This window comes from Lepisma saccharinum, chromosome 12 (assembly GCF_977018435.1).
Source record: "Lepisma saccharinum chromosome 12, izLepSacc3.1, whole genome shotgun sequence".
Taxonomy (NCBI): Eukaryota; Metazoa; Arthropoda; class Insecta; order Zygentoma; family Lepismatidae; genus Lepisma; species Lepisma saccharinum.
In genome coordinates, this window is record NC_139240.1 from 45,641,111 (window position 1) to 45,652,788 (window position 11,678).

At 36.5% G+C, this 11,678-nt stretch overlaps 1 protein-coding gene across 1 annotated transcript in view; it reads left to right on the top strand.

Moving 5' to 3' along the window:
* LOC145996459 (uncharacterized) overlaps window positions 1-11,396 on the top strand; it is a 38,139-nt gene extending 26,743 nt beyond the window's left edge. Inside the window, exons 7-9 of the mRNA XM_083132950.1 lie at window positions 805-1,048; window positions 7,781-7,948; window positions 10,888-11,396. Coding sequence (XP_082989076.1) covers window positions 805-1,048; window positions 7,781-7,948; window positions 10,888-11,079 — 604 coding nt within the window. The 3' untranslated portion in view covers window positions 11,080-11,396. The remainder of the gene's footprint in view (window positions 1-804; window positions 1,049-7,780; window positions 7,949-10,887) is intronic.
* Window positions 11,397-11,678: the final 282 nt, after the last annotated feature.

The following is an 11,678-nucleotide window of genomic DNA, read 5'->3' on the forward strand; positions in this document are numbered from 1 at the left end:
TAAAGCTTATTAAATTAGGTAACTAAAAGTTAATAAAAATAGAGTAACTATGCATTTAAGTGCACTAACTGTGTGAATTCTTAAAAACTAATGAAACACAGTTGTGCTAGATATTCACTCATTTCAAAGATTGAGTAGAAGTGTCCTTAAGGATATAATTATAATAATAACAACAACAACCCATGGCACAACAGCCTTGAAGGGCCTTGACCTATCTCCTGACTGCCAGTCTCCCTCCCACAATCGTACCTAGAGGGGTGGAGATATTCAACTGGTAATGGGGTGACATGGGATCAGCACGTCAAACCCTCAGCCGTAGGATATTTCTACTCACTCGTAGATCCCCAATTTCCTCATTATGCTGGGTTGCCACTGGTCCTATACACAGGCTAGAACCCAGAGACTGAACCCAGGCAGACTCGAACCCATGCCAGCGCTTTAGACTGCATGGCCATGGAGGAGGTCATAATAATTCGGAATAAATTGTATTTTTATTAGCCTATAATAGTTATTGTTGTATAATAACAATCATAATCATGTTAATAATAATTATTATTTTTGTTGGTACTATTCAAGTCTTATCAATGACTTTACTCCACCTACAAAAATTTCTGGCATTGCTCATGCTTCAGGTCTATCTCTGTTGTTTATGATTTGGTCTCATTCTTAATTTTAGCAATTATTAAATAATGATCACTAGAACCGACAGTACCTCTACATGAATGCACAAGAAAGGTACAAATTATGAAAACAGACATTAGAAAATTATTGTAGTTGAATATTTATATATTATATATTTTACAGAGAAGCAGCAGCGTCAGAAGAAAAGGAGAGAAAAAGACTTAAACGGCTGAAGGAAGTAACAGAATTCCGTACTGCACAGATTGAAGAGGGGACGAAGAAGAGACAAGAGCTGGAAGAAATGAAGAAGTGGGATGTCATACAAAGATTCAAGAGAGATGAACTCATTGAAGCTTTTGATCAAAAGAAACGAGAGAAGAAGTTGGAAAGCCACAGAGCATACAAGGAAGCGCTGGATAAGCAAGTTGTAAGTAATCATCAATAATTTATTACACATCTGGAATTAAATTTTATTTCAATCCTTAAGGGTGTGTATTAGGGATGGCCAAACGGATCCGGATCCGGATCCAAAAGTTACGGATCTGGATCCGGATCCGAAAATTCTGGATCTGGATCCGGATCCGATAGTTCCGGATCTGGATCCGATAGTTCCGGATCTGGATCCGAAAGTTCCGGATCCGGGTCCGAAAGTTTCGGATCTGGATCCGAGAGTTTCGTATCTTAATCCCATTATAATATTACCACACCTTAAAAGGTATTATGATCTTCGATTACAAAGAAATTTTTCATTAGTTAGTCCTACAATAATTTTTTTCAAGTGTTGTTCCTAAAATACTTTGCTACGCATCGGCTAACACACACGTGCACAAAAATAATCTTACTTGTTTAACATAAAATGTCAGAGGTGATTTTGTAAATGCCATTGAAACGAATATGTATTCATTCGAATGTATTGGAAATGGAAACAAACATAAATGTGAGACATTCCATTCCAGGATGAAACCTTTAACGCATATAACAAGATAGTGTTATACAAAAATTATACAATTTTTCTACAGTTACAGTTTTACAAATTGATATATGCAGTGTTATATAATTACAAAGTGTAAGACTAACAAGGGAGGTGTTCTAAGTGTCCCCCTCCAATTTCCATGAAAATTGGCAGGTTCATAGTCGAGCCCAATGGAAGAAATACGTATTTTTTGTTTCAGCTAAAATACTGTCTTACAGGGCAAAACCCACTCAAATGTCAAGATGAGGACAAATTGAAGTGAGGATCTGACCCCTGTGTCCCCCTCCGATTTCCATGATACTTGGCAGGTGTGTGAATAAACGGCCCAAAGGAAGAAATACGTGTTTTTTTCGGATAAAAACTGTTTTAGGGGGCAACCCCCCCTCAAATGTCAATATGAGGACAAATTTAAGTGGGCATTTGACCCCTGTGTCCCCCTCCGATTTCCATGAAACTTGGCAGGTCTATAGTGGGGCCCAAAGGAAGAAATATGTGTTTTTTTTTGTTTTAGCTTAAAAACAGTTTTAGGGGGCAAAACCCACTCAAATGTCAAGATGAGGACAAATTTAAGTGGGCATTTGACCCCTGTGTCCCCCTCCGATTTCCATGAAACTTTACAGGTGTGTGTATAAAGGGACCCAAAGGAAGAAATACGTGTTTTTTTGTTTCGGCTAAAAAACTGTTTTAGGGGCAAACCCCGTCAAATGTCAAAATGAGGACAAATTTAAGTGGGCATTTGACCCCTGTGTCCCCCTCCGATTTTCATGAAACTTCGCAGGTGTATAGAGGGTCCCAAAGGAAGAAATACGTGTTTTTTGTTTCGGCTAAAAAACTGTTTTAGTGTGCAAAACCCGCCTCAAATGTCAAGACGAGGACAAATTGACGTGGGGATCATCTGAACTCTTTGTCCCCCCTCCGATTTCCATGAAATTTGGCAGGTGTATAGAGGGGCTCTATGCCCCCTGTTTCTTCCTATGCCATATTTACGTAGTTTCGCGGTCAGATCCCCACTTCAATTTCTCCTCATCTTGACATTTGAGGGGGGGGGGGGTTGCCCCCTAAAACAGTTTTTTAGCTGAAACACAAAAACACGTATTTCTTCCTTTGGGCCCCTCTATGCACCTGCCAAGTTTCATGAAAATCGGAGGGGGACACAGGGGTCAAATGCCCACTTAAATTTGCGTGCGTGCGTGCGGGTGTGTGTGTGTGTGTGTGTGTGTGTGTGTGTGTGTGTGTGTGTGTATTAGCAGGTAACAATATGTTATAAACACATTCTTACTTTCCAAAGAAGCGCATGTGGGATGGCAAAAGGGATCCGGATCCAGAAGTACCAGATCCGGATCCGAAAGTACCGGATCCGGATCCGAAAAATTTTTGGATCCGGAACCAACCGGATCCGGATTTCGGATCCACCAGGATCTGGATCTGGCCATCCCTAGTGTGTATCTATATTATGGCAGAGCTGATACCACTTTGAACTGGTACACCTAACGTCAAAAGAAATAGTGGGTAAATTGTCCATCACCATTTTCATTCAGTCCATTTTTCACAATGTGATGTCATGAATTGAAGTAACAACGTCAATAGGCAGAGGACATCATCTGCTTTGTATCAACAGAAATTCATTCCTTAAAACAACACAGAGTGCGGAATAAAGAGCAATGAAAATAGTGATGAACAATTTGCCTACTGTTATCTTTGCCGTTGACTGTACCTGCACCCAGCACCTGAAGTGGAAAATGTTAGCTTGGGGATGTTTGGATGAACCTTGGGCTGGAGGGAAGCTCCTATGGTTTAACACAGTGGTTGGAAGTAGCATGCTACTTGTAGCAGCACTACTGTAGCTAGCTATAAAATTTGTAGCGGTAGCTGTACTGGCGTAGCTACAAAATTCCTGTAGTTGTAGCGAAAATTCTGCTACAACTACATATCTTCTCTGTATTTTGAGGAAAATTTTGAATGTGATCACAGCGTCAAAGAAAAATTCGATAATAACGCTTACTTTTGCAGGAGGTTCATAAAGACAAAGTCTATTACATGGAAATACGTATAATCTAGATTATAAATATCTTGATATCACAGATTATAGATATCTGCATAATTTATTTCATTAGAATAGAATAAATCTAATATCCAGATAACTAAACTGAACTGGCATATGTGAATATATTCTGGCTAACAGCTACGTTTTTTTAGCTGCATCGCTATTTTGGGGAGAAACATGCCTCGTTTGCTGCACCCTTGGGGGAAAAAGCCTTGTTTGCACCACCCCAGAAACAAATCCTGTGTATATCTATGGTGCAAGAGACAGGTAAATGTCATTAATTACTGTGTAAAACACATCTTGCAGTGCAAAAAACGAGCGATCAATGGATGGATAATAACAAAGCAATAGTGCCAGGATGCAATGGCTCAGTACGTTAACAACATTGATCATTGTTAGTACATAGGATCTCACCACAAGAATGATAGACACACTTTCTGAAATTACAATTATTTTGGTCATAATATTTGTTCACAAATTTTAAAAGTGCAATATGTTTAGAACATTCGGGTTTACACATTGTATTTCTTCTACTTTTACATTGCTTTTCTGTAACTTTTGCTAATCTTGACAATGAGAATGAATGGTTTATTTTGTTATTCTGTTATCTAGAGTTGCTTTCTGCCACTTTTGGCTAATTGTGAGAATGAGGAAGAATGATGAATGATGATGAGCAGTGTGGGGAATGGAAGAACAGGAGGGTCCATCCTCCCAACTAGGCATCTTTCCTAGTTTTTGTCTTGAGTCCACTTTATGCACAGATAAGCTAATCGAGACTGGATCTGAAACACTAGTGCCTCCGCCAGATATCGAACCTATCATTACAAGGTGACAAAATTTTCACTGTGTCTTCAGGGAAGCATTCCCAACAGGAAACTTACGTAAAGCATCGCTCCACCTGTTACTCAGTTATACCAAAGAAGCATGCCCCAGCTATCTGCAATGTTAGAGCAAACATCTAACAAATGTCGGAAATTATGATAATAAATAACAATCTATTTTGCAGTAAGTACAGCTATCATACTAAGGACCTCTTTTGAATATTCATGTGGTTGTTTCAAGTTTGTTTTATTTTTTTTTTATTATGATGATGAAGAAGTAGCGCAAAAGTAGCGAAGTAGCGCACATGAGTAGCGTAGCAAGCTACTTTAGCGAAGCTACGTTTTTGGACAAGTAGCGGTAGCTGTAGCGAAGCTACTTTTAAAATGTAGTGTTCTGATCACTGGTTTAACATAGTGACAATTAGGCAGCTGGGGAAATACCATCACCCCCTTACTTCGAGCACTCTTCTTACCAATTCCCATCAATACCAATACCGATGCTTGAAAATTGTAACAATTAAAAGTTGTTTAAAATAATTACTAATATTAGTTTGTGAGTATTCCACTCCAATTATATGCATTAATTTAAAAGAGTTTTGCTTTAAAATATTTAAAAATTACATCAGAATGTAAAAAAAAATACCTGTTATATAATCACAAAATAGAGTCTTTTTTTTCCACATAATATTGGTACAAAATCAATGGAAACTTTCGATTTTGTATAACTTTCAGGATAACCATGAAAGTGTCGTGCATTATTTTTGGGGAGCGTGCGAATGATCAAATTAATGGAAAAGTTTTCTTCAATGAAATTGATGTCGTCTCATTCCCATTGCTTAGAATTATTAGGTGAAATAAAGTCATTGGGTACAACAGTGAACATAACAACACCAGTTTAATTGTGTAAACCTACACATAACTGTTCACAATAATAATAACGTATTCATGTATACTTGTAGTCCATGTTCCTCTATCCACATAACAAAATTGTGTTGTCATAGTAACCAACACAGAATATAAATTTGATTACCTTTTCTTTATAATCTGCAACTATCATCTTTCTTCTGGACTAAGAAAAATGAAGAAGAAATCAGAAAATGAAAAATGTGAACACACTACAGAGAAATTTAGTTACATATCTCGAGGACTTCTGTGTCGAGTAGACCTTCTAAGTACCCTGGGTGTAGCAGTACCATCATTGGAGGGAACCGAGGCAGTATCCCTTCCTTCTGCCTGGCGGAGAGTGTTGCTGAACCTGTGAAGATGACAAACTGTCACTCCAGCTTACGTCTTATTTGGTAGAGTTGTCTCATCTACGACACATACATCGAATGTGCACAATTTTGTGAGTGCTCAACATCTGAACTTCGTAGAGACAAGTGGAACCTATTCTGCGGTGAAAAGGCTGGTCTCGTAAACTTTGGAGATTGTATCTAGACTAAATCAACATTGTATCCAGACTAAATCATCATCTCCATAATCTTCCTCTAGTCACCTTCCCGACTTCCGAGCCTTCAGAAATGGAGCTTTATTACTACCTATAATTTCTCTGCAACTATCCTCTATTGTCCACCAAGTTCTATGGGTAAATGCTAATACCCAAGCTGATGGTAGGGTATTTTCTTCACCTAAACTTGTATTATGTAACAGTAGTAAGAGTTCTGAATTTTTTGTAAAGGTGATCTTTGACCGTTCGGACGTATCTCTTTGCCAATCCATTACTTGGACTGTGATATGGTGGAATAAGTTCTGTGGCAGACTATTGGAGTACCAAAGACCCAGGTTCGTTCCCTGGTTGAGCCACACTTTTTAGAAAGATATAATTAATACTCTGTGCCATACAATAGTCCAGTTGAAATATTAAAATATAATTAAGTGGACCTCATAAAAGATTCATGTAGACTAAAATATAGGAAGTGAAGACAAAACTATTATGATTATTTTATTTGTAATTTTGTGAAATGAAAATATCAGTGACAAGTAGTGTGTGCTCTTCAGAAAATTCTTTATGAATGCTAGAAATAGTACATATTTACAGATTTTCTTAGTATACACAGATATCATTAATATTAATAATGAAAATTTTAATGGTTGTACAGTGGAACCTCGATTTCGTTTTTCATGGATCCAATGTGAATTTTACATTTCCCCATATTTTAAATGTGAGAAAATGTAAAATTGGTGAACATTTTATAACATTTTTCTGTGTTGGATCATGAGAATTGTAATCGTAATTTATTCTTGTTCTGTTGAATGTATCATGCAGAATATGTAAAACAGGGAAATGTAAGGGAATTTGGCTTGTCAGGAAAAAATCAAGGAAATGTCAGGGAATTTTGCAGATCGTCTGGAATTTACGTGCATTTTGGAGTCTGCAAGAGAAAAAGTTGCAAAATGAACAAGCAGTTCACTTCCACTTATGGATTCGGTTGTTGTGATTCCACTCCCAAAAAAGATTCAGTTTAGAAACTTGTTTCTTTCATTGTTTCGATTCTCAGTCCTGTGCAAAATTATGGTTCCTTCGAATTTCTGTAATAAATTTTTACTTTTACAATATTAGATATTAGAAAGAATATCAAAGTTGAAACTTGCAGTCCAGATATCTGATTGATAACTAAAGTTCGTTGACAATATAATCATAATTGTCAGAAAGGTTGGTGAAGATGAGGTTATCGTCTATTATTTTATAGATCTTAGTCTTGTTGGCATTTTCTGTATAGAACAAAAATTTCTCCAGATGCTGTGTACGTATAAATGTAAGCAAAGAAGCAGCATTTTCTACACTATAAAATGAAAAATTGTGCTTGGTTTATGAACTCTTTCTGTTGTTTTTATATTGTGGAGATCTTTTATGGTGAAATAATGTACCTCTGTTACCTTAGCCTGAAGGCTAGATGGATGTGATTGTAGCATCCAATACATTCGATGCCAATTGTAATTTTACATTTTACTCATCAAATTTTCACGTGTTCTTGTGTGTGTAGAATGAAATTTGGTAAAAAAGAAATGTTGTGAAAGTGAATATTTGTAATAATTAACGGATTATATATTTCATTGAAAAACACAAGGTTCAAAAGCAAAAATTATGGTGATGAACATGTCTGAAAAAATTTCATTTGTGGACTGGAAAACCTGGAAATGTCAGGGAATTTCATAATAAAAAAAAAGTAGCAACCCTGGTAAAATCGCAGTTATTATTAACAGCAAAATGTTTAATTTGTTTATATGCCAAGTAAAAGAACTCTTTAGCAATATTTATGACAATGGCATTAAAAACCATTTTAAACTCAACAGAACACTAAATTTATTCTAATTTTACAGGAGGAAACTAAAGCACATCGAAAACAACTTGTAGATGAGGGTTACATAATAGATAAAGTCAAACAACTTGAAAACACGGATAAGGAGATCTTGGAATATGCCAAGGACATGGTTGAAGACATTAAGAAGAAAGGAGGTGGTGCCACACTTGTTGAAAAATCCATCAAAGTAAGTTTTTTCACTTACAGAGTGTCCCATAATAATGTTTACACTCTTCGAACTTTAATAACAGAGACACTATTAAAGGTGACTTGACTGGACGTTTTGTATTTGAAGCTGCAATCTTTATGTTGAGCATGTGTGAGAGCATATAGGCCTTCTTTTGTTTTTAGTCCCGTCACAGCGTATCAATGGCAGAGGTGAGAAATTTCTTTTGAGAAACGTAAGAAGAGTCGAATATCCATCCAGATCTCCTGATCTAACACAGTTAAATCACTACCTGTGGGGAACTGTGATGAATGATGTGTGTACACTACAAAGCCAGAGACAGAGTGACGCGGGACATGCAATTAAGACAACCTATGGTTCCCTTCCCGCAGAAACCGTATCTGCTGTTTATCGACCTGTTCGGATTGCACACAATGTATTACTGCCAATGGTGGACATTTTGAACATCTATAACTTTAAGGTATGTGACACCAAAAAAAGTTCATGCTTGCTGTTATTAGTGTTCTTGTTATTGACGTTCAAAGAGAGTAAACACTATTTTGGGACACTCTGTATAGTGCCACCAACCTCTCATTCCCTGCCATAGTCTTATTTTACAATACCTTTGATAGCTGTGTTTTGATTGATTGAGTTAGTGTTTTAAGTCCATTTTATGCACAGTGAGGCTAATCGGGACTGGACCTACAGTTTAAAGTGGGATCCAAACCACTATGTGCCTCCACCGGGTATTGAACCCGGAACCCCTTGATTACAAGGTGATGATGCTACCACTGCACCATCGGGGAGGCCCGACAGTTGTGTTCTCTGCTGGGATGATGACAATGCAGGGTTGCAAGGCCACTGACGAAGGGTGTACAGAATGGAGGTTTTATGGTCAGGATGTGATCAGAACGGGTAATGTTCACCATTTCCTGACAAAAATTTGGACACTTCAGGGACAGTAAAAGATCAGTATTCACTGACACTTTGAATATTTCAAATTCTAAATATTATTTCTCCTTGTTTATGCATTTCTGAAATAAAAACTTCCTTTACAAGATGGTTCTGACATTAATAATACAGAAAACTTTGAGAAGCAAGGGCACTAGTACAGTTCCACGTGAAAACCCAAAATTGCTCCTTCCCCACTGACCTTTCCCCGCAGCAAGCTGAGTAAAGAGAAGTCTGTGTGCTGGATGGTTGTAGGAGGGGGAGAAAACTTACCATTACACTTATGGGAGTATTGTTTTACTTGTTCTCTTGGGAATATCAAATTTCCAATGGTGTAGCAAAACACATCAGCAGGAACAGAATAGGTTGAAAATTATGCTTGTGTTAGGAAAAGTCAAAACTTCCATTTAATTAGCCGTAACTTCAGGTTGAAGTTGTTTGTTCATAGTTTGTTGTCTATAAATAATTATTCATCATATCTTTTTACAGATCGTATCTAGATTAAAAATCGCTCCTACTTGCAACATGGAAAGACATTCATACTTTCTTGTTCTAAGTTTTGCTTTTTGCCAGTAGCAGGGCACTTTTAATCAAGAACCATTTGAAATTTCCTGTCCGTTCAGGACTCCGGAAATCATATCCTGAAGTCAGGATTGGGCCAGGAATTTTTTTCCAAATGCTGGTGCTGATATTTCAGGATCCCACACACTTCTACCATTAACCGGTCTAAAAAAAAATTGCACCTGACAGCAGCAGCACATACTATTTTTCACTTGTGTAACTTTGTGCCTTTGGATGTTGCAATACTGTAGTGCCAAGCTGAAAGAATAATGCACATCACATGTGACTGCAAAATTATGTCATCAAACCTGAATATAAAACTTTTGAAAAGAAACGAGGATGAATATTCCAGCTAATTCTGATTTCCTCTGTTGAAAACTAACTTATTACTTAGGTTTAAAAATAATTGATAGTTTTATCAATTCTTATCCATTTAAGAGACTAATTTGGGATGAATACAATGACACTATATGTGCATGGAAATTACAGTTGTCATATCACCAGTAGAATCCTCTGTAGCAACAGAAATGTTTGTCATTGTTCACAAAATCATAGTCTGTTTCTAAATATTTAAACTGGTCAATTAAACTTGTCAAAATGATTGGTTAGGTGAATTTATATTAAGCTGAATGGAAGGTTACAAAATTAATTGTTCTATTAGAGACAATTTAATGCAATTAAAGCATAGAATAATTAAATAATTATTCATGGTGTGATACGGTAAGTCCTGTAAAAATATTGTATGGAAGGAGTTTTGTGTTTCCACAGAAACAGGCAACTTTTCCATGCAATAGGATACTTAATTTATTTTGTATGAACTTCACATAAAATCACTGAAAAAGTTATGGAATAAAATGTTGACAGCAGAATGATGGAAAAATAAATATATAAAATTAATTTAGCTCCACGTCAGCCCAGCTAAAAACCAAATTTACTATCAAACAAGTATATGGCAAAAATGAAGAGAGAGAAATGTAAGGATGATGCTCATCACACTATTTCCATCTTTGATCAGTTTGATGAGGTTTTTCCCCCACATTATACACATTTTGGATTATGGTAAAATCCGACTAACCTTGTAGGCAGGGAAAGAAAAGGCACAGCACAATATTGCCATGATTGTTCAGGACGTAGCACTAGTTTTTTAAAATTCCGTTTTGGATTGTATGTATTGCTGGAACATGTTTGTACCTTAATACTGTATTCTCAATCTTGCCAACGTTTATGTCCACTTTATGCACAGACAGGCTGATCGGTACTGTCTGAACCACCAGCGATTGAACCCAGGGCCCTTCGACTACAAGGTGACTGCATTACCACCATGCCATTGTGGAGGCTCTCATTCCCACTCTAGAACCATACTCTACAGACAGAAAAATAACTTTAAATTTTTATGAATTTATGTTTTGGGTACTACCACATATTTATTTTGTATTTGCGTGTTTCAGGACTTTACAAAATTTGCAGAAACTTACAAACCATCTAACTTGTTACCAGTTGTGCATGAGAGGAAAATTGATCAGGAAGAAATTGACAGAAAGAAAAGACTAGCAGATATTATGAGTAGAAACGAAGAGGTCATTGGGAACATCCAAACTAAGTGGATATGCCCATGTAAAAAGGACGAACCGGGAATATAAGTCAAGTAAAATTAAGTGTGTCTATGTGTTTTGACATGTATTTACATGTAATGAAAATCCTGTGACAATACTTGTGTGCGATAATAAGAAATTATGGGGGTGACTGTTCTAGTGTTGCCAAACCACCAAGTCTTCTTTTATTGTATTTGAATATCTTAGAAAGAAATTGCAGCCCCCTCTTTTTTATTATTATGTGACATAATTTGTTGTTCTGAAGAAGTCTAAGAAGCAGTTAGGTCGTGTAAATTTAAATGATGTCTTTTATTTTTGTATGTTTGTATTTATAAATGTAACGATATTAAAAATATAAACAATTGTATTTGCCTATTTTTTTCTGTTAATAAATACTGTAATTTGTTTTTATATTAACATCAATAAAAATTAACAATTAAAAAAAATACTGTCCACATATCAAAACATGTAAAACAAACAGATTTTTAAAAAAATATACGAGGGGGGCAGATAAGTTCCCGGCCTGACCCCCTTCCGCACATGTCATCCTGAAATCATTGATTGCATTTGAAACATTGATCTTTTGGAAGTTTAAGTGCTAGCTGGGATGATCGTATCACTAACGTTTTTTTCTTTACAAGCCATTG